This window comes from Amblyraja radiata, chromosome 5, assembly GCF_010909765.2.
Source record: "Amblyraja radiata isolate CabotCenter1 chromosome 5, sAmbRad1.1.pri, whole genome shotgun sequence".
In the NCBI taxonomy this organism is placed as follows: Eukaryota; Metazoa; Chordata; class Chondrichthyes; order Rajiformes; family Rajidae; genus Amblyraja; species Amblyraja radiata.
The window spans coordinates 29,540,064-29,564,356 of NC_045960.1; the positions used below are offsets into that span (position 1 = coordinate 29,540,064).

Here is a 24,293-nt window from a genome sequence, read left to right on the forward strand (position 1 = left end):
TCCCCCTTATCCTTAAACTGTGACCCATTGTTCTGGACTTCCCCAACATTGGGAACAATCTTCCTGCATCTAGCCTGTCCAACCCCTTAAGAATTTTGTAAGTTTCTATAAGATCCCCCCTCAATCTTCTAAATTCTAGCGAGTACAAACCGAGTCTATCCAGTCTTTCTTCAAATGACACTAAATTCCTTCTATTTGGCCTATAAATTCATGACAATGAGATTTAAAAATCATGTTATATTGTGAATTTGTGTGTGAATGTTATTTGGACATTTAGGCTATTTAAAAATGTTAATCTTTTCTTAAGAAATGGATAGATGCTTAGATCTAGTAATTGAATTTTGTCATTAGCTACAAATAGGTAACTAACTAATTATATGCTTTAATTTCAGGTCATCCAGGGAAGATTGTTTCATATTTGTTTCAGAATGCTTCAATCTATAATAACTGAAAATGTATTTCAGTTCTCATAATTTTTAAGAGAGTTATGGGCTTTTGACTGTCCTCCATCACAGTTTTTGTGTTAAGTCAATGGAAAAGCAATAGGGAACAAGATGCTAATTTCTGAATATGAAAATGGTCATAACTTTTTAAATACTGAAGATAATAAAGTGAATTAGGTGTCAAATTAAACTTCTTTTTATGCTTTATCTGATGGGATAAGTTGCAGACTTAATTTTTAAAATATCAAGATGTTGTAACATTGCTATCTTTATTCAGCAATCACTGTTTTTTTTATAATTAAAGGTACCTGGCCTGTCCCGAGGCTCAGGCACGAGTTTCCCACTTTAGATTACACAATCTAATTACTTGGCCTCAGGCACGAGTTTCACGAGCTTCTACTTTAGATTACACATATATATTTAGATTACATATATTACATTTCGTGCCCAGGCATCACCAAAGATCTTATAAGCTATAAGATCTTTGGGCATCACATCAGCGTTGCTGGAGGGGGTGTCCAGGCCGATCGGCAGCAGCGGGGAAGATGACGAGCGGGCAGTGACCAGGCACCGGGCCCACCGTGCACCACAGGCAGGTCCCCCTCTTCCAGACCCGCTCCCCCTGGATTATTGCAGCCTATATTTTAATGTGCACGACAGAACACCCCCTCCCTCCCTCCCTCTTCTCTGTCTCCTCCTCTTCTCCTCTGTCTCCTCCTCCTCCTCTTCTCTGTCTCCTCCTCTTCCCTGTCTCCTCCTCCATCTCCATCCGGCAAATATTTAGCGCCAAACATCACCGTCGTTGCAATTCTTCGGTTGCTATTTATTTATTCACTTCGCTTTGTGCATTCTGCTTCTACTTTGACCAGAGAAGAAACCCGGGGGGATCGTTGACTCCATAATCACGCCGTAAGTAAGTGAAGGATTGTGAGGGAAAAGGTTGCAGAGTCAGTGCCGGAGTAACTCTGCGGGCCGGGCAACATCTCTGGAGGACATGGAGAGGCGACTTTTCGGGTCAGCGCCCTTCTAATTGTAATTGTGGATTGATGTGCGGTTTCCCGGGGTTGTGACTGTCATTCCAGTTCACCCTGATAGCAGGGACAACTTTGTCGGCCTTGTTGAGACCCAGTCAATAGCGCGCACCCCTTCTCTCCTGAATGCTTCTGGCCTGTCGCTGGTTTGCAGCTTAAAACAAATATTCAAATCGAGTTGTGGAAGCCATTGAATGGTGTTTGCCTGCACAGGTTGTTGGTGATTTTCATTTTATATTTGCTGCTTTTGTGCGTCTGGTGATCAAATCTGCCCCCGCCATGTTTGACCGATTCATTACCATGTCCTACACTTCCCCGCTGAAGCAATGGCGAAAATAAGTCTAATTACACCAAGTGGCCTAACAAGACTTACTCAAAAGGACACAGAGTGCTGGAGTAATCCAGCGGGGTCAAGGCAGCATCTCTGGAGAACATGGATAGGCGGTGTTTCGGGTCGAGGCCCTTTTACCGACGCCAAGTGTTGCTCATGTTGACTGGGGATGAGCAGTAAATACTGGTGATAAACACACAATACTGAAGTAACTCAGCGGGACGGGCAGCATCTCTGGAGGGAAGGAATGGTTGACGTTTCGTGTCGAGACCCTTCAACAAATCCTGGTGTTTGTGACATCCCCGACCTACATTTAAAAAAGTGCAGTGGGTGCTGAGTATAGTTGAAGGCAGTCAGGTCTTTACATTGATTGAGGGGTGGTTAAGAAACATATTAACAGCATTAAACATTATAGTACTAAATTTAATATAGGTTCAATATCAAATAATTTAACACTTCTAACAATGTTAATTTAGAGTTTCACCAGGAAAATTTGATGATATGCCAATAATAGATCAGCAATCAACAGTCATATAAAGACAGTTAAGATAACAATTAGTGATGAACCAATTCAATATTTGCTCAACTTAAATTAACATTATTACAAAGATTTTTGTTAAAATAGGAAATGATGCTGCCTGAGTAGTGATTGAATAGTGTTCTTCCCATAAACCAGTTGGATTAATTGTAGGAAAAATAATAGACTCTTCAATCAAGATGTGTTATAACGTTGTTGAAAAGACAAAGCAGACCATGAAGTTCAAATCAAATGTCATACTTGATCCTGAAGGTTTCCCGAATGCAAATTAGCCATGACTTGGGAATGCCTTGCAGTTGAATATACCTCAAGATTCTTTGGTGTATTTCATGTAATTGGGAAGTATCAATGGCATTAACATTATAATATGTTGGAACATTGTAAGCATGATCTCTTCAAGAAAGCTGGGGGGGTTTTTAAAGCGCTTTTCGCTTTTGCAAGTATAAAACTTCACTGTACTGAGCTTTAGGTATTGAGGAATTTGGACCAAATTCAGGCAGGTGGGACTAGTGTAGATGGGGCACCTTGGTTGGCATGGGCAAGTTGGGCCAAAGGGCCTGTTTCCATGCTGTATAACTGACCTTTTACTCAGAGGAAGTTTGCAGACTAAAAGCAGATATGTGTTTGCTAATGTGGTTGCTGATGTCAATGCCTGCAATTAATGAAGAAGGCACATTTTCTGATTGGAAGCTAACGCAGACACTAAATGGTGATTTCAAACTTTTTGTTCGCTCAGATGGAGAATTTCTAAGGACATGATGGACGGTGCAAAGACCAGCAATGCAGATTATCTTTATGGTGATCAATGGAACGTGGGCCGTTTTGGTAAGAAAAGTTTGAATGCTCTTTATCAATGTGCATCATTTTCAAAGGAAATTCAAATGTAGTTAGACTAGACATATGGCATGGAAACAGGCCCTTCGGCTCACCGAGTCTGCGCCGACTAGTGATCATCCCACACCCCAGCATTATCCTACACACTAAGACAATTTACAGAAGTCAATTAACCTACAATCTTGTACGTCTTTGGAGTATGGGAGGAAACCGGAGCACGATGGCGCAGTGGTAAAGTTGCTGCCTTACAGCGCCAGAGACCTGAGTTCTATCCTGACTATGGTTGCTGTCTGTACGGAGTTTATACGTTCTCCCCGTGATCCTGTGGGTTTTCCCCAGGTTCTCTGGTTTCCTCTGACACTCCAAAGAGTGACAGGTTTATAGGTTAATGGGCTTCAGTAAAATTGTAAATTGTCCCTAGTGTGCAGGATAGTGCTGCGGGAGATCGCTGGTCAGCATGGACTTGGTGGGCTGAAGGGCCTGTCTACGCGCTGTAGATCTAAACTAAACAACCAGATAAAACCCACAGGGAGAATGTGAAAACTCCATATGGACACGATCGAACCTGGGCAACTGGCGCTGTAAGGCAGCAACTCTACCATGTGCTGCCCATTTGGCTGCAGTTCTTTGGAAATCGCCTCCATGTTGTGGGTTGGTTGTTAGTTGGATTCCTGATACCTGTCGCTTAGAATTACATGAGTTGAATGCTTGGCCGAGTACCTGCTCAGCTCGCTGCGGCAATGATTTGCAAATTTCAAAAACTTTTCTGCAAACATATTGTCCAGTCTTTCCTTTATTCTTGATGGATCGAAGGGTTTGTTTAATTGCATTTTATTTGTGACGTGGTTCCACGGCTGTGGTTAATGATGTGTTCAATGTTTTAATTTTATTGTGATGTTAACAATTTTGAAATAATTGTTCGCCTTCTCTCTCTGTATGTTGCAGATTCACCAGTGAAGGCAGACAGTGAAAGCTCTTTTGACATCTATGATGGCCTGGACACAGACTATCAAGGTGAGTCGTAGAGTTTTTAATTGTCATATGCACCCACAAAGAGAAGAATCAAATTCTTACTTGCAGCAGCTTAACAGCATAACTGAAACATCCTACCAACAACTAGAGACCAATCATGTCATAAGATCATAAGTGACAGGAGCAGAATTAGGCTATTCGGCCCATCAAGCCTACTCCACCATTCAATCATGGCTGATATCTCTCCTTCCCAACCCCATTCTCCTGCCTTCTCCCCATAACCTCTGACACCTGTAGATAGTCCTCAGATAGTTCTGAGCTACTATCGACCTCATTGGAGACACTTGGACTATCTTTGATTGGACTTTACTGGACTTTATCTTGCACTAACGGTTCATCACTTTATCAGGTATTTGTGCCTGTAACACAATACACATAGTTAATATATAATAAACAAAAATTCAATAAAGGGTGGAGAGAGTGGTTCAAGTTTGTATGATATTCACATATATTTCAAAGATAATGTAACATGTTCAAATGGTGGGCTTGACCACAGAATGTTCTCCAATCTTGACGTTTCCCCAATTGCATCTTGGAGAAAATGGCTTCTGTTTGGAGGAATGTTTTTTATAGTTTAAAGTCTAGGTAAATCGCCACCTTGAATTACAAACGTGATTGAGATAATTGGACACAAAGCAGCCAAGTGTTTTTAACATGATGAATGTATGTCACTGGGCAATTAATTTCTGGCTACACTGTAAAATAAATAGCACCTTCTCAGACACCAAAGGTAGCATTTGTGTGCATTGAAACTTGTTGCGTCAACAAACGTGCAGTTTTGAGGACTTTTCAGTCTGCCAGTTGTTTTTAAAAAAAAAAAAAAAAAAACCTGTTAATTGTCATTTTGGCTTAAAATGTGGGAGAAAACCCGATTCTAATTAAGATCACTCCATAAGAAAGGCAGTCGATCAGTATGCAATTACATTTCCTCTTTGTTTCAGAAGTGCGGGGGGATGCCATGGCTTGTCAGATTATATTGAATGGTTGTACTGCCTTACAAATTACTTGTTCAACAAGTCTTAATGAATTGGTTGTACAAAGAAAATAGTTGCATTTTAAATTGTGCTGTTTAAAAGAATGAAAGTTGCATTAAAATTACTTCATCAAAACTGGGTTGGTTCAGTAAATAGGAAATTCCTGGTCCTTGGCCTAATACAACTTTATCAACTATGAGCATTACGATGCATTTCTTATCAAAGCCTGACTCTTTTTTGCACTGGCACCAAATAAAGAATCTCAACATGTAAATTAACATTTTTCACAAAAGAGCTCATAAACCTGAAAAACCAAAGCTGGAATAATGAAGCAAGAAGATAACAACAAAGACTGCATTGGCTGCACCTATTGAAACCGTTCAGAAGTGCATTAACGTGGATGGAGTTGCAGAATAATAAAGTGATTTTACTTGTTTCAGAAGTGTAATTTTTTGTTTCTCTCATTATCTTCCACCATGTTAAAATGGAAAGAACCCATCACCATCAAAACAAAAAATCAAGGGATTTCCAACTTGAGTGAAGTACATTGTGGTCAAACTGGTAGAAAGGAATGGCGAGTGTCTTGGCAAATATGGAACATAAATACTGGCATAGTTTGGGGTTACTTGTGGAATTAGCGCATGGGCCGACTGGACTTTGGAAATGGCACAAACAATGGCGCCGCCTGCTTGTGTAATATGTGCAAAAAGAATTTCACTGTGCAGTTGCATATGTGGCAAACAAAGCACTATTAAACCATAGAAATGACTTAAACGTACATCTATTCTGCAAACTTTGTTTCAGAGAGTTGATTGTACACCTCGCATTCCAGCAATATGATGCCATTTAGGCCTTGCTGCACCTGCACATTTTCTGTGCTGTTTGCCTTGCATAAGAAATAATAAAATTTAAGTTTTTCAAGAAGCACCGCTGAAGGGAGGTAATTTATGCTATGTAACGCACCCAGAAGAAGAAGCAGTTTTTAAAGAAGAATAAACCATTTATAATTTACTCATCCATGTCTATTAAGATGCTTTTTTTGTTTTCAGGTGATATTGCAGGAAAGAGTAAACCTGTTAAGGATTGCTTTGATTTGTATGAGGAAATCCTTACGGAAGAAGGAACAGCAAAAGACATCTCTCTGAAAGAGGTACATGTTTGGTTATAGTACAATTTGATAGAAGGAAGGTTTGCTTGTGCTTTTGTCGGTAAATGACAGGGAACCAATAACTAATTTGCTCTTCAATCTGTACTGACAGTAGAATCGAACTTTATCTTGCACTAAATGTTGCACCCATTGGCTTGGATGTACACTGGATGGCTTGATTGTAACAAAGCTTTTCAGTGTACTCCCGGTACACATGACAATAAAAAACAAACCTAAAGATTCTGGATCTTAGTATATGTTAAACATACAAGCTGGGTGCTCACTGAAGACGGGAACTCTTTATACTGTGTTTATGTGGTAGTTTGGAGCAAGCAACATAATCTATTTTACAACCTCTTATATTAGACAGCATTATTTCCATGTCCCAACTCAAAATTGGCCAAATGATTTACTGTTTTTTCAGCATATACTCTATGTCAGAAGCAATGTAGCAGTTCAAAATTGCTAAGACATCCTGGGTTTTAGTTTTAATGTGCAAAACCTTTTTTAATTCGCTAAATAGTTCTAATGCTCCTCTGATAAAACTTGAAACTATTTAAACTCTGATAATAGTTATTTACTTATCCAATTATATGTGGCTGCTCTCTGTCTTCCTACAAATACTGAATATATGCAACTTTTTAAAATTTTCGTTTGCAGTGTACCAATTTTTATTTTTTATTCTGACAGTTTCAGGAGAAGTCCGTAGAAAGAGAGAAACAAGTTGAGGAGTTGGTGCAAAAGCTGCAAGAAGTGGAAACCAAGGTAACTGACCCATATAAGTCAGCTCGTGTGTTCAGACCAGACCTTTGATTTACCACTTTGTTGTATCATTGTCAGAGGTGACAAAATACACAGACCAAACAATAATTATTTCTGGTAGACGTAAAATGCTGATGTAACTCAGCGGAACAGGCAGCATCTTTGGAGAGAAGGAATGGGTGACGTCTCGGGTCGAGACCTTCTTTAGATTATTTCTGACGGTTAATAATTATTTTTGATCAGTTGCATTGAAATTCAGTAGGCTGGAAGAGCTATTCAAAGCAGCAAGCAATATTAAGATTGGAGTGAGATGCAAACAGATTTTGAGACGATGATTTACCAAATAATGTCAAACATGAGATCATGATTTTATAATCAAGAACAAACACATACCCACAACGTAGGATCGGGGTTTGAATGTAAATGGTGGCATAGTTGAACCACTGCCTCGGGCGCAGTATTCAATCCTGACTTTAGGTTCCATCCATGTGACTGCATGGGTTTTTGCTGGTCCTTTGTTTCCTCCCACATCCCAAAGATGTACATGTTGTTGGGATGATTAGCCAGTGTAAATTGCCTATAATGTGTAGATGAGTGCTAGAATTTGGGCAGTTCATGAGAATGAGGCGGCGGGGGTAGGGTTTAACGTGGGATTAGTGTAAATGACATGGTGGTTGGAGTGTATTCAGTGGCCTGGTTAAATGCTGTATGTCCCTAGTGAACAACAAAGTTTATGTCTTTGCAAAACACTGGAGTCAATTTACTCAAGTAGCTATAGGAGAAGCAACTTTATTTGAGAATTAAGGTCCAAAATTCAGTTATCTCTATTTGTTATCTACTGAACGTAACATGGGAAAACAAAATGCATTTATATTATTTAATAAAAAGGAACTGCCGATGCGGTTTATACCAAAGATATAGACAAAATGCTGGAGACAAAACGCAGGCAGCAACTCTGGAGAAAATGGACAGGCGACATTTGAAGTTGGGATTCTTCTTCAGACTGATTCTGAAAGGAGGGTCCTGACCCGAACCGGTGCATGTTCCTTATTTTATTTGTTAAATGCACTTGGAATTCAGCATCATCAATCTGTTAACCATTTAATCTGTGGTTACGAGGCATGTGCCCAGAGTTTCCGCTGCTGTTATACACATGTGCTATAAGCAATGCCATCAGATGGAGATTAGAACCTATCCATTTTGTTTCTGCCTAGAATTCCTCTCTGTCGAATGAAAATATCCAGCTGAAAAAGAACATATCAGCCCTCATAAAAACTGCTCGTCAGGAAATTATCCGCAAGGATGAAGAAATTAATAGGCTGAACAAAAGGTGAAACAGACAAGACTTAAATTCAAATTTATATAAATTGGTTACTTGTATTCTGCAAAACATATATAATATGCTTTAGCGGTTTGGCTGCAGAATTGTGGAGTCACCATTAGAGAATGAGGATTTCACAAAGGAGTGAAAGACCAGTGGATACCCACATATGTAGGAACATTAGTCCTTTGTGTATGTTCTGCCATTCATCCAGGCAGTGACTGGTTTTTTCACCTTAACTCCACACTCCTGTACTATCTCCATATTTTTATTTATTTATTTAAAATAAATTTTTATTAGAGGCATCTACATTTCATAATCCAAACCAGTACAGACTTTGTTTAACGGATACATATTAAATATCCAGGTTTCCAGGGACCCAGTTACCAAAGTAGCTGGGATCCTCCTTTATCGGTTACCTATTAACATTGCCTCTAATTATTTATTTATATTTATAGATAGGAAAAATAAAGAAAGAAAGAAATTAGAAAAATAAAATAAACTATCAATAATACAACTTGGGAGGTAGGTCAGAGAACATAACTATTCATCTAGTCCTGGGTTCAGGCTTCAGTCCGGCCTCCGTGCCGGTCCGATCTACCCCTTCAAGTAATCTATAAATGGAGACCATATTCTAATGAATAATTCTGGTTTGTCAATTAAGACCTATCTAATTTTCCAAATGTAAGGTCTCCGACATCTCCATAATCCACATCTTGATTGTGGGGGTTCCCATATTTATATTTAGAGATATGTTTTTAGAGATACAGCATGGGAACGGGCCCTTTGTCCCTAAGAGTGCACGACAACCATTGATCATCTGTTCATACTACTATGTTATCTAACTTTGCATCCACTCCCTGCTTGCTAAGGGCAATTTATAGAGGCCAATTAACCAACAAATGCCACATGTCTTTGGGATGTGGGAGGAAACTGATGCACCGGGAGTAAACCCACGCGGTCACGGGGAGAATGTGGAAGTTGACAGCTCACGAGGTCAGGATCGAACACGGGAATCTGGTGCTGTGAGGCAGCAACTCCAGCGGCTGTGCCTTTGATTCCCTTAATCTGCAGAAATCTACGGCTGCCCGTTTAGAATGAACTCAATGACTGAACCTCCTCTGCCCTCCATCATAGAGAATTGTGAAGATTCAGCACTTCGACATAAATAGATTTCTCATCTCAGTCCTGAATTCCCTATCCTTTATTCTAAGACTGCAACCCCTTGTTCTAATCCTCAACCAGGTGAAATATCCTCCCTGCATGCAGCCATTCAATCCCTGAAAGAGTTTTATAAGCTTCAGTGACGTCTTATTTTTCTAAATTCCAGAGAATACAGTCCTAGTTTGCTTAGTCTCTCCTTGAATGGCAAACACAACAATCTTGTGCATCTTTATTTATTCCCTAGATACACAAAATGCTGGAGTAACTCAGCGGGACAGGCAGCATCTCTGGAGAGAAGGAATGGGTGACTTGGGTCGAGACCCTTCTTCAGACTTGACCTGAAACATCACCCATTCCTTCTCTACTGAGATGATGCCTGTCACGCTGAGTTTATTCCAGCATTTTGCATCTATCGTCGGTGTTAACCAGCATCTGTAGTTCCTTCCTACATATTTTATTTATTCCCTTTCTGGCAATCATTATAATGCCATTTGAATGCTAAATGCTTCTTTTCGTACTAATTTTCAGTAACGTGCACAAGAACACCCACATTACTTTGATCATCAACATTTCCCAATCTGAGACCAGTTTGACAAAAAATACACAGCTTTGCTGTTTTGTGCACCAAAGTGAATGACCTTGTGGCTTTCCACTTTGTTGTCCAACTCTCACTTGCCTTTCAACTCCCCTTCGATTATTTTGATATCTGCCCACATTAAGGGCTATTTTAAAGTAACTAATTAACCAACCAGCACACATTTGAAAATTGGGAGATGACTGGAGCACCTGTCAGACACCCTTGCAAGTTGCAAGGAATGTGCAAACTCTGTACAGGCAGCATCTAAGACCAATATCAAGCTCACTTCGCTGGAGTAGTGAGGCAGCGATAATAACCAGCAAGCTCTTAAACCCCGAGAGATTTTATGGAAGCAAAACCTATAACCCATGACTTGCATTCATGCTTAGGAATATGTTAAGGGCGTCTGCACGCCATTCTTTTGCCCATGTATATCTGTGACCTGCGGCTTAGTAAATTTTTTTTTTTTTAATTCAGGCAATCGGTGAATTGGATTGGAAACTCGCATCTCCGACGTTACCAGAATCATCCCACAGTGTCGTCAAATGTTCCGATAGCAACACAGAACGATGGCATCTATTCCAGACAGAGTCTTCCTTGTCCATCCTGGTCTGCAAATTTTGTGCAGTGCATGTCTAAACCTCACCTAAATGAAGAGAGAAACTGTCCCAAAGATAGACCACTTGACTGTGGAAGTACGATTTTGGAACCAAAAAACCAATGTAATTTACCAAGAAATGTCAAATCTCTTTCTAACCTTCATTCAGTTGTCGGCAGAGAGCATTCCTGTAAGACTCCCTCGCATACAAGTATTGTACCACCTCTTAAACCAAATGCCATCAAAGATAAAGCAGAACTGCCTCCTTGCAAGGAGGGAAGGGGAACTGAGAAATTGAATGGAGAGGATTTGGCTAAACATGGAACTGTTGAAAAGTTTGAAAAGTTGTACATTTCTGAGCTATCAGGCTCTGGAAAGAAAAACAAAGAACTCCATGCTACGGAAAAGACTGAGAAACAAGGGCAAACTTCTCTGAGTACAAAACCACATTCTGAAGTTAATTGCACAGCTCGACATACTCCAGAAGAAAGGTCAGACAAAGTCAGACATCGCCTTGGTTCGGCCTCATTTTCTGGCACGTTTGTAAATAGTGCAGGTTCAAAAGAATCAAAAAGCAACGTTGAAAAGGAGGAAAGACGTAAAGAGAAAGAGGCAAAGAAAAGTGATCACAGAAGCAGGGAGCAGGTAACGGACAAAAAAAAGGAACAGAAAAGTAGTCGCGAAGAGGCCAAGGACAAGCAAAGAGATGACCGGTTAAGAAGTCGGTCTTCTCAAAAGGAGAGAGAGCCGGAGAGACGGCATTGTGAAAAAATAAATGATTCATCAAAATTGACAAGTCCTGCTAGCCCCTGTAAGAGTTCTCGATGGAGCACTTGTGTGGCAGTGAACCATTCTTCCTCAAAAGAGAAAAGAGACAAAAAGACTGAGTGTAAGAGTTCGGGAAAGGAAAAGAGCACCGGGGACAGCAGAGACCGAAAAAGTAAATCGTCAAACGGGAAAGTACAAGATGACACCGGCAAGGAGAGTGTCAGGCAGAGTGGCAAAAATGACAACCGAAGCTTAAAAAAAGATGAAAGGAGAAAGGAAAAGGGTAAGTGTGAGCTCAAAGAAAATCAGAAGGACCACAGTGTTCACAGACACTCGTTACGGAATGGAAGGGACCACGTTGACAAGGAGCATCAAAGTAAAAAAGTCAAAACGAGAGTGACTGAGGGGCATGAAAGAACAGCGAAAAGACGTTGTACAGGAGATCCAGCGCATGGTCACGGTACAGGCAGCCAGCAGAGCCTAACAGGTGAACAAAGCTCAGTAAGGGACTCTGATCCCAAATTGCATTTTATGGAAACATTGCAGCTTACCATTTCTCCTGTGAAGAGACAACCTGCTGCTCCTCCTGTTCCTGCTCCTCCTGTTCCTGCTCCTCCTGTTCCTGCTCCACCTGTTCCTGCTCCTCCTGCTCCTGCTCCTCCTGTTCCTGCTCCTCCTGTTCCTGCTCCTCCTGTTCCTGCTCCTCCTGCTCCTGCTCCTCCTGTTCCTGCTCCTCCGGCTCCTGCTGATGCTTTTCCTGCTGATACTTTTAGTGCTGATGCTGTTCCTACCGATGCTGATGCTGCTCCTGCTGTTGTTGATGCTCCTGCTCCTGCTCCTGTGCCTGCTTCTGTACCTGCTGCTCCTGCTGCTGCTTGTGAGTTGGAAGTGTCTTGCACTCGGGTGCTCGATGTGGATGAGGTGGTGGAGCATGTTGGCGGAATGGCGCCTGCTTCAAAGAAGAGTGACACGAGTAACGAGGGAAGTTCCAACGAGGCTCAAGCAAAGAGCGAAGAATCCGAATCTGAGGTGCAGTCGGCAGAAACTGGGGCTTCTGCTCCACTAGCTATTCGGGAACCTGCAGAATGTGAAATGATGCCCTGTGCCCTGCTAAAGGGAGAAGAAATGGAGGAAGACTTTGAAGTAATATTAGTGGACGATTCTGACACAGTCAAGTTAACTCAACTTGTTGTGGAGACTGTGGGAACAGTGGAAGTTATCAGTGAAGCCATTTCTGAAGAGGATGCAAATTCTGCACCACTTGTGGAAATTGATGCTTATAAGCGTTCTGCATCTGTGGAAAGTCCATCGGAAGTTAACAAGAATGAACTGAACACAACATCCCAACCGCTTATAGAAATTGACTGTACCATTGATGGGCAATGTGTGGATTTGGATTGTCCAGTTGAAACTGACAATGCAACCAGTGGTGAAAATATTCTGTCGCTCTCTTGTGCTGGGATCCCTGAGGTTTCTGGTCAGCCTCTTATTGTCGCTGGAACACTTATTGCACAATTGCCAGCTATCTCCGAACCAGATTCCACTGCCCACGAACTGCACCAGACACCTGCCAGTGTGACAGACTCTTTAAATGTTGCCCCATCAGTTAAAAGATCTTGTGTACCCGAAGACCAGGAAGACAACTCCATTCAGAGCATTGACTTCACCTACATTGGGTGCATCGGTGCCCCGATTAGTCCTTTATCCAGTCCGCAACGTCCTGTCAGATCTTCAGCATTGGAGAAATCGGGTATATCTGCAGATAGAGATGTTGACCACAAAGGTAAAAGCATGTGGTTTTTTTCCCTTGGTGTGTGGATTATTGGACAGAATTCTTTTATACACGTGAAGGTTGGCAATACTGACATAAACATCAGCAACTGCACCTGGGTCTTTCGTGAAACAGATGGCATCTTACTCAAGTTGTCATCCTGTAACTAAATCTTTTTTTAACTGATTTTATTTTTCTCCAGTTTTGTTTTTTAACTTCTCCATACAGAGTAAAGTGCGGAATGAAGCACTTGGAATCATAATCATTCAGTGCCAAAACGGATGCTTTAGCCCAACATGCTTTTGCTGACCAATGTCCCCTCCAAACTGGTCCTATTTGCTAATTCCTGGCCAATGTCCCTCTCAACCTCCCCTATCCATGTACCTGTCCAAATGTCTTCAACATATTGTTATTGTACCTGTTTCAAATACTTCATCTGGGAGCACATGTGATAGTTCCAAAAAAGTTCCTGTTAAATCTTTCTCCTTTCACCTTAAATCTATACTTGTGTACATCTTCATTCATAGTATTGGATTATTACTATTGTCATGTGTGCTAAGGTGCAGTGAAAATCCTCTGTTTTCTGACTGGTCCTCGTTCACAACTTTCCGCAACTTCTTGCGATATTGGCAGAGTAGTGGCCCAGCCAAACTGTAAATCGGACTGAAAGAGTGCTTTCTATGGTGCATCTGTCAAAATTGGGAAGAGTCATTGGAAACTTGCTGAATTTCCTTTGTTGCCGCCTGAAGATCTGTTGGTATGCTTTAGTGTTAATGTAGTTTGGCTAGGATAAATTGTTCACAATATTTATGTCTGGGGACTTGCTCTTGACCATCTCCACTTCACCACCACAATGAAAGATCAAGGAGTGCACACTACCTCACTTCCTGAAGTTAATGACCAGCTCCTTTGTTTTGCTGACATTGAGGGAGAGGTTGTCTTGACACTACATTACTTAGCTCTCTCTCCTTCCTGTACTCTTTCATCATTGTTCGAGATCCAACTCATTACTGTGGTGTCATCAGGAAACTTGTGAATGAAGGTAGACTAGATTTTGACTGTACTGTCATGAGTGTGTAGGCAGTTTAGTGAGGGGCTGAGAATGCACTGATGTTGAGATTTATCATGGAGGTTGTTTTGTCATCTAACCGTACTCAATGTGGTCTATGGGTCAAGTTTCCTTTTGAGATCCTTCAAATAATTTAAACCCTAATTTGATCAGGCAATCTGTAAACCAGGGGTCGGCAAACTACGGTCCCTGCGCCGAATGTGGCCCGTAACCCGAAATCATCAGGCCTGCAGGCAGATTTTTTTCCCGTAATCATCTGGCCCGCCGAGCTCTGGGTGTGCCGCATGCTGCGCAAAGCCGCCGGCACGGCCGTACACCTTCTGTGAACACGTTTAAGAAAGAATGCTGGAAAAATCGAACGTAGACAAAAATGCTGGAGAAACTCAGCGGGTGAGACGTAAGGATTGCATGAGGCTGCCTCACCCACTGAATTTCTCCAGCCATTTTTGTCTACCTTCTGTGAACACGTGATTTGATGCCTGCCATCTGGGGCGGGATCCATGTGTACATGTGATAGATGTGGCCCGCCATCCGCTCACTGACATGCGTCCTGGCCCCTATGCAGAACAAGGTTGCCAACCCCTGCTGTAAAGAATGTTAACTTTCTTTTCTTGCCCAAGTAGAATACAAGTTGCACAGTTAATGGTTTTGGAAGTCAAAATCCTTTCTTGAATGATAACTGAATGAGTCACTTTTTTTTGTGAAAGTGGTCGCTGTTATTTGTAAGACTTTATTATTTATAATTATGAATGACAAACAATATTGTATGGAGGTTGTATGAAATAGTAAATGCAACTTACTATTCCTTAAATTTGTTTGTCTCCAGATTCTAAAGAGAAAATCCAAGAGAGTTCCTTAAGCAGTTGCACTCTGGAGTTGAATAAAGAAAATCGGGAGCCTTTGTGTAAAACAGGAGTTAAAACCTTGGAAATTTCAGATGAAATAGAAGAAGGAGAAATTTTGAGTGATGTGGATGAATGTGCACCTCAAGAGCAGAAACCAGCTAGTAATGTTCAAGAGGTGAAAAAGAGCAACAATGAAGAGAAGGGTAATCCTGGTCGAAGCCCAAGTGAAAAGGAAACTGGTCTGACAAATCCTGATGAATCTGCTGTAAAATCTCACAGTGAAGTATTACCCAAAATTAAATCCGTTAAAAAACGAGGAAAATCAAAAGGTGTGTCATCAAGTCAAGATTCTGAAGGATTGAAAATATCTTCACTGAGTACTATAGAAAAAAAGCGAATTAAATCCTCGGTTACTGATTTAATGGAAGCCCTAAAGGTTGCCCGAAAGGTAATCCGACAGAAGTACATGAAACTTCATAAACAATTTGAAATCTGCAGGTTTAAACGGATTATTGAGATTGCCATTGCAGAATTCATCTCCATAGTTAAACAGTCCAAATTCCCCAAATCCAGGAGAGAGCAAAAGAGTTCCATCTGTTCAATGATTGAGGCAAAACTATCACAGGTTAAATCTAATGGGATTGTAAGCAGTATTTTCTCACAACAGGCCCCGAATATGAAAGAAAAACTGTGGGTGTTTGTGGAAAAGCAGTTTGATTTTATGTTTGCTAAGGCACGCGAGACCTTCATATCTTGTGAGAATATAAGTCTCGAATTGGCCTTGGAGGAGGAAAGAAAAAATGAGAAGTTGATCAAAAGTAAGAAGAGAAAGATGATGGTTAAGCACAAAGTTGACAAACTTTCAAAGTTGAAAAGATCCCTGTTCTTGGAGCCACTTTTGGCAAATAATGTTTCGAGCAAAAGGAATTCTAAGAGAAAGAAACTAACTGCAGATGAGAGCAGACAAAAAGAAACCACACAATCAAACAAACATTCAAAGAATTGTATTGAGCTTACAGCTGGGGATGTCTCCAAAGAAAACTCCAAGTCTTCCACTAAAGTCAAAAACCTGGTGTCCTTGAATCAGATGAATTCAAATGCTTCAAGCGACTCACTGATAAATTCCAACTTCACTAAAGACTCCCATGAGAAAGCTGAACTTGGCATTCTAACGGAACAACAGGCCTCTACTCTAACTTTTAACCTGGTAAGCGATGCTCAGATGGGTGAGATATTCAAGTGTTTGTTGCAGGGGTCCGATCTGTTGGAGCAAGGGATTTCAACGCTGGAATGTAATTCTTGGCCTGTCCCTGATAAGATGAACCATGATAGCAACTCGCATCTGTCTGGTGTTACTTCCACATCAGAGAAAGTTCCCTCAGTGTCCCAGGGCGATAGTATATCTTGGCCTCCCAGCACACCAAATAAGCACACTGTTGGGTTGAGACCGCCACTCAATATAGATATTTTGGATGAAAGCTGCATGCTAGAAATCCCTGATAAGGTGGTCCACAACAAAGACGTTCGGATGATCAGCCCACCTGAAGGTTCAATTAGCCAGAAGGTAATAGAAACTAGTTCAGCTCTACAAATGCCTTCCACTGTGTCCTCTATTCTGATGGAGGATCTGGCAGTTTCTCTTACAGTCCCCTCGCCTCTTAAATCAGATGGGGAAATCAGTTTCTTAACATCACAGAATGAATTATCCTTGCCTGGTGAAGTGAGCGAGGCCATTTTGACCAGCCATTACAGTGAAAACGCTGTCCTCGACGAGGAGGATGTCTTGGAGCAAGATATTCACTTGGCTTTGGATTCGGACAATTCTAGCAGCAGGTCCAGCAGTTCCTCGATGTGGAACAAGCAGATGTCTTCCTTTCAGTATCAGGGCCACTCCCCGATGCAGGCTGTTGTAATGGAAAAATCAAATGACCATTTCATCGTCAAGATAAGGTGCAGGGCATCCAAAGCTGACTCTCCACTACAGAGCTCGCCCTCTGTTCCAGCAGAGCAGACGAATGCGACATCCAAGTTGGAACCAAGTGGAGGATCCGTTATGGAGACCATTGATAAGCAGACAATATTACCCGGCAACAATGTGCAAGATGTAATTGAGCAGCAAGATCGCCTGATGTCCAAAGCATTACCTACACATTCTCGGGTTGTGGAGCATCCAGCAGGTGGAGGCAAAACTCTGGAAGAGTCAGGAATGGAGGTTGCGATGCAGACACCTCAGTCGGAGAAAGATCAACCATTAACCAAACACTGTACAGTTCATGAGCCATCACTTGAAACCCCCAGTGGGAATATAAAAGGTGTCGCATTATTGACTGCAACAATCTTGGAACCTGATCCTAGCTCCAGGACCAAGAAGAGAAAACGTAACGCGAAAGTGGATTCCACGCAGAAAAGAGCGCGTAAAGAATCTTTGAAAACCAGTGAGAAAAAAAATAACCAAACCAAGGCGCAAAGAAAATCCATTTCATCAGCAAGGAAAGCTGACAATGATGCTACACCGAAGAAAACGACAACCAATGCTTGTCAGTCCACTGTGGCGTTGGCAACCAGCCTCTCTGCTAAGAATGTAATCAAGAAGAATGGTGAAGTTGTGATTGCATGGACAAGGTAGGATCTCAATTTGTGGCTTATCAGTTGTACAAAGTCGGTTTGAGCACAAAGTGTAACTCAGTGGGGTCTTTTCTGGAGGAATTGATTTCAGGCGAAGGAGTTTGGATTGGCGGACGGGTAGATTCCTCTCACCTGTATCCACTTATCAGTTTGCAGACTTTGTTTTCAACCCCCCCCCCCCCCCCACATACTCTTTTCCAGCTTTCTCTCCCATACTACAATCAGTCTGGGAAAGGGTCCCAACCCAAAACATCGATTATTGAAGAAAGACTGGATAGACTCGGCTTGTACACGCTGGAATTCAGAAGATTGAGGGGGGATCTTATAGAAACTTACAAAATTCTTAAGGGGTTGGACAGGCTAGATGCAGGAAGATTATTCCCGATGTTGGGGAAGTCCAGAACTAGGGGTCACAGTTTAAGGATAAGAGGGAAGTCTTTTAGGACCGAGATGAGAAAATCATTTTTTACACAGAGTGGTGAATCTGTGGAATTCTCTGCCACAGAAGGTAGTTGAGGCCAGTTCATTGGCTATATTTAAGAGGGAGTTGGATGTGGCCCTTATGGCTAAAGGGATCAGGGGGTATGGAGAGAATGCAGGGATGGGATACTGAGTTTGATGATCAGCCATGATCATATCAAATGGCGGTGCAGGCTCGAAGGGCCGAATGGCCTACTCCACCTATTTTCTATGTTTCATGTCCTCCAGAGATGTTGCCTGACCCGCTGAGTTACTCCAGCACCTGATGATCTATGCAAGATCCATCATCTGCAGTTGCCTGTATGTACGGAATTGGTTGAAAGGTGGTTCCTGGATTATATATACTGTTTGCATTACCAAGCATTTTCATGGAATGTTTAAATTTCTTCAATGAGAATTTCTTCATAAGGGACTCGACCCGAAACGTCACCATGATGAAGGGTCTCGACCTGAAACGTCACCTATTCCTTCGCTCCATAGATGCTGCCTCACCCGCTGAGTTTCTCCAGCATTTTTGTCTACCTGGATTTTTCCAGCATCTGCAGTTCATTCTTAAACAGACAGACAAAGGAGAGTCGGTGGATGTTGCTGATCTAGATTTTCAGAAAACCTTTGATAAGGTGCCGCACATGAGGCTGCTAAGGAAGATGAGAGCCAATGGTATCAAAGGGCAGATACTAGCATGGATAGGGCAGATACTAACATGGATAACAGGTTGGCTGGATGGCAGAAGGCAAAGAGTGGCAATAAAGGGGGCTTTTTCTGGTTGGCAGTCAGTGACCAGCAGAGTTCTGCAGGGGTCGGTGCTGGGGCTTTTACTCTTCACGTTGTATGTTAATGATTTGGATGTGCGGATTGAAGGTTTTGTGGCCAGATTTGCAGAGGATACGAAGATAAGGAGGGGCAAGAAGTGTAGAGAAGGCAGGGACTCTGCCGAAGGACTTGGACAGGTTGGGAGAGTGGGCAGAGAAGTGGCAGATGGAATACAGCGTGGCAAAGTGTGGAGTCATGCATTTTGGTAGTAGGAATAAAGGTGTAGACTTTGGAATATTGTGAGCAATATTGGGCACCATATCTGAAGAAAGATGTGCAGGCTCTGGAGAGGGTCCAGAGGAGGCTTACGAGAATGATCGCTGGCGTTTAGAAGGATGGGGGGGAACCTCATTGAAACAACAAATAGAGAAAGGCTTGGATAGAGTGGATATGGAGAGGATGTTTCCATTAGTGGGAGAGACTAAGACCAGAGGTCATAGCCTAAGAATAACAGGACGTTCCATTAGGAAAGAGATGAGGAGGAATTTATTTAGTCGGAGCGTGGTGAATCTGGAATTCTTTCCCACAGTTGGCTGTGGAGGCCAAGTCGGTGGATATTTTTACAGCAGATATATAGATTCTTGATTAGTACTGGTGTCAAAGGTTATGGGGAGAAGGCAGGAGAATGTGGTTAGGAGGGAGGGTTAGATCAGCCATGATTGAATGGAGGAGTAGACTTGATGGGCCAAATGGCCTATTTCTACTATCACTTATGACCGTCTAAAATTTCCCTCAATGTTTTGTAAATTACAATGAGTAGGTAGACTCGCCCTCGGAACACGAGGTACCTTTGATAAGCCTTGCTTTCGGCGTTGTCAAGACATTGTCTGGAATGGGAAGGGGAGGAAGGCACACAAGTTAATTCAATCTAGATGTAGGAACTGATTTCTTGGCTGGCCTTGGGGCTTTCAAAGAACGAGTTGGCATTAAAAGGGAAACCAGCTTTGTTATTATTAATCTTGAGCATTGCTGGAGGATTTTGAGCATAAAACAAAGTACTGGAGAACACTGCTGGTCAGTCAACATCTGTGGAGGGAATGGGCCATCAATATTTTGGATGAATTAAGGTCCCGACCTGAAACGTCACCTGTCCATTCCCTCTGCAGATGCTGCCTGACCGACTGAATGCTTCCGGCACTTTGATTTTTGCGCAAGATTCCAGCATCTGTGGTTTCTAGCATATGTCTTCTTCTAAATTTCTGTTTGGCACTTGCATGGTTTCCCAAGGATTTGTCATTATTCTCAGTCTTCTAACATGCTTCCCTTTTTTTGTTGTCCCTCGTGTAATTCTGAAGTGAAACCAAGGTTGTCAAGATGACACTAGATGCCATAGATGCTGCTGCACCCGCTGAGTTTCCCCAGCAATTTTGTGTTGTCAAGATGCTATGGTTCTCGGTTAATTCTCAATCTCCCGTGTAAAGTTTTATGTCCGTGTTTATATTTTTGTTTCCCCATTCTAATTTGCAGTTCTCCCTTTTACACAGTGGATTTCACAATCTTTCCACTTCATGGAATGTTGCTACCCTGAAGCCCCGAGTCATTATTGCCAGGTCTCTGCCATTTAGCTTTTATTAGGCTGTGTGTATACCAACTTGCAGCACAATACATTGTCACACTTTCATTTCACTCCTGCCGTCGGGAAGAAGGTATAGGAACTTGAAAACTGTAACGTCCGGGTTCAGGACCAGCTTCTACCCTGCAGGCAAAGTAAACCTAAATTATTCCAGTGCCTTGTGCTGTATGCAAGATGCCAGCTGATGCAGTTCCTTTTCTCTAATCCTAACTAAAGACTTATCCTTTTAAATAACTCGTGCTCCCAACCAATGTTCTCTGACTGACTAGCACTCTGCTTTTGAACTTCATTTGGACCATGGAAATTTTATTTGACAGGTGTGTTTCTCTTTTGTCTCTTGTTAAGTTTGGTTTAAATTATGTTGTGTAATCCTGTTTTACGGTTTATTTTTCAGGGAAGATGATCGAACAATACTGTTGGATTGCCGACGGAAAGGGGCAAATGAAGAAACTTTTAATTACTTAGCGAGAAAACTGCGAAGATCTCCACGACAGGTAAACACGGGTTCCTGAAAGATGAAGAGTAATTTAACAATAATAAAGCATATGTGGGCGGCAAGGTGGCGCGTCGGTAGAGTTGCCGCCTTACAGGGCCCTTGATCCTGCTTACGGATGCTGTCTGTACGGAGTTTGCATGTTCTCTTCATGACCATGCTCCTGTTTCCTCCCACACTCCAAAGACGGAGGTTAATTGATTTTGGTAAAGATTGTAAATTGTCCCCAGTGTGTGTAGGATAGTGTTAGTGTGCGGGGATTGTTGGTCGGTGTGGGCTGAAGGGCTGCTTCTGTGCTGTATCGCTGAACTAAAAAACTATAAACAGCGATTTAAAGGTGCAGAGACACCCCAGATTACAGATGGCCTGACGTATGGAGGTCTTGCTTGACGCACATTCTCACATACAATTGGAAAGCATTTTTCAAGATAGTAACAATAAAATGTTTCATAATGTTCATTAATGATTGGCTGCAGCCGACATTGCCCTAATTCAGGGATCGGCAACCTACGACCCGAAATCACCCGGCCCGCAGGCGTAACCCAACACACGCACAACACTTATCCGAGAGAGACGCACGCGCGCACACACACACAGACACAGCTGGAGGAAAGCGAAGTATCAGTGGAGTCGCTGAGGAATTCCGCTCCAGCCAGTGTTGCACTTTAGTTGCAGTTTGTCGTGGTGGTAATTGTTTTTTTGTTACATTTTTGTTGCAATTTTTTAAACTATCATTAAATATTTATTAACTATGGCCATAGATGTGGCCCGCCATCTGCTCAGACATGTGTCCTGTCCCCTATGCATAACAAGTTTGCCGACCCCTGCCCTAGTTTAATTATGGGTAGCTAGGGTGAATATTTGAGTCCATCAAGTCAATTTAGTGCCGTATTGATGTAGGAGTATCACCCTTGTTAGTAGTTGCCGTGATGCTCTGTTTAATGTAAATCCCTTAAACAAGATATTCTGATTATGAATAATATTACAGGATTATGAATAATATTACAAGAAATATTAGAAAATAAATCAACATGTGACCAAAGACATAATTCAATTGTATTTTTGTTTCAGGTATCGGAAAGATTCCTTTGTTTGATGAAGTTATTCAAAAGGACAGGAAACATGAATAACTGATAACATATGCATCTGAGACTTGTATTTGTTTCTCTGAGATGATTTTGGTTTTTGTGAAGATTAAGCACAGGATTGATGTTGTGATGCAGACAGAACACAGAGCTTCATTGCCATGGGGGTCTGCCCTTTTTCTTTCCAGCAAACATATTTCTTAAGCATCGGTCTTCGTAGATCACACTTTGAAATGGCATGCACACATGATGCAAGCAGCCGTTACACCAATTATAATCTCATCAAGTATTGCCACCTGCCTTCCCCAGTCCCCCAAATTGAAATGTTTCTACTGGACTGACCATTGAGAAGTTCGCAACAAGTTCAATGCAGCAGAATGCCATGATTTGTTTCCTCTCCTTCAGTGATGTGATGGAAGTGAATTGCTTTAATAATGTTGACCTTTTTGTACATTTAGCTACATTAATGACCTATGACTGCCGATCTCAGTACATTCACCAGTGTGCTGTCAGATTAGTGTGGTTTGTAAAGTATAACATCCGTGTGTGTGTGTGTACATAAATCTGTTCTTGCGTTTCATATTTTTATGTGAATATCTTTGGAAGCAGGTTTGGAACTTTTTGAAATTGCTTGCTTTCGTACCTGTTTTTATAGAGTTGAACAATGCTGTACATTTGTTAATATTATAAATAAACGGTTTTAAAATTTACATAAGTTGTCTTAGTATGTTTCAAACTGTGAAGATTGAAACCTAACAAAAATAAATAAGTCAATGTGAGAACTTACAAAGCTTTTTAATCTTTGTTCCTGTTGTATCATGTCCAGAATGTTTGTAATGCTTGATGTCACTGCAAGTATTCTTGCCCTTTTTTTAAAATCATTGTCTTGTTTGGACATTACTTAAATACATTCTGTATATTAAAGTTTTTATTTTTATCTTTTTTCCTGGGTCAGGCAGGACACGTTTAACTCTAGTGGTTTCCAGTTGGTATTCCATTAGATTGAAGACTGGAATATTAAACTGATGATGCTGTCTTAAAAGTAACTGGCAGAATAATAACCATTGGTTATTATTGTCATTATTAATATAATCTTATAAATCATAAATACAGGGACGCTGCAAATTAAGAATCTGCTAAAACATACCTTTTTTTTTTTGCCCAAGAATGTTTGGAGTCCAGTGGTAGGTTTCAAGGCTTCCTTATTCACAGCTTAGTTGTTATTATTGTCTTCAGACAAGAGAGCACCGACAAACTAAAAATCAGCAAACTACGCTACTGTACAAGCGTAATTTATCTACATAGATAATTTTGACTATCTCTGGTTTAGTTTATTTTCACGTGTGCAGAGGTACAGTGAATAGCTTTCATTATCCATTCAGCTGAAAGACAATACATGATTACAAATCGAGCCATTCACAGTGCAGAGATACATGAAAAAAGGGAATAGCATTTAGTGCAAGATAAAGCAAGTAAAGCCCAATCAAGGATAGTCTGAGGGTCTCCAATCTCTAGTTGTGGTAGGATGGTTTAGTTGCCTGATACCAGCTGGTTGTCTTCTCATTGGCTCGATTGTCCTGCTCTCAGTGGGCTGTCGATTGGTAATACCTCATTAGCATTGAGGAAATAAGGGTTTGGGCTACACAGATCCAAGTTAGTTTCAGGATGGTAGATGTACTGGGGTTACCCGAGGTCTTTGTCCCTGGGCTCAAGTTGCTTCAGCTCACAGATGGTTCTTTTCGAGGAGTTCGCATTTATCGAACAGACTCACTCCAGGAATTCCCTCCTCCAGTCACGTTTATTGCCATGTGTACAAATACGATGAGGTACATGTGCAATTAAAAATCTTACCAGTAGTACTATCATTCAGCATGGAAACAGGCCTTTTGACCCAACTTGCCTATGTTGACCAAAATGGCCCATCTTAATGCTGTTAAATGTTTTGCTATTAACTGTACCACCCATTGTAGACCCGCTGAGTTACTCCAGCATTTTGTGGTCTGCTGAATTACTCCAACA

The 24,293-nt window shown here is 41.6% G+C and overlaps 1 protein-coding gene across 1 annotated transcript; it reads left to right on the forward strand.

Annotated features, from left to right (window-relative positions):
• The first annotated feature begins 929 nt into the window (after nucleotides 1-929).
• casp8ap2 (caspase 8 associated protein 2) lies at nucleotides 930-23,144 on the forward strand. The gene is made up of 11 exons (XM_033022040.1): nucleotides 930-1,035; nucleotides 3,080-3,168; nucleotides 4,123-4,191; nucleotides 6,233-6,333; nucleotides 7,021-7,095; nucleotides 8,307-8,422; nucleotides 10,632-12,189; nucleotides 12,277-13,303; nucleotides 15,187-17,827; nucleotides 21,091-21,190; nucleotides 22,261-23,144. The coding sequence occupies exons 2-11, from the start codon at nucleotides 3,099-3,101 to the stop codon at nucleotides 22,321-22,323; spliced, it is 5,820 nt and encodes a 1,939-aa protein (XP_032877931.1). The 5' UTR covers nucleotides 930-1,035; nucleotides 3,080-3,098; the 3' UTR covers nucleotides 22,324-23,144.
• Nucleotides 23,145-24,293: the final 1,149 nt, after the last annotated feature.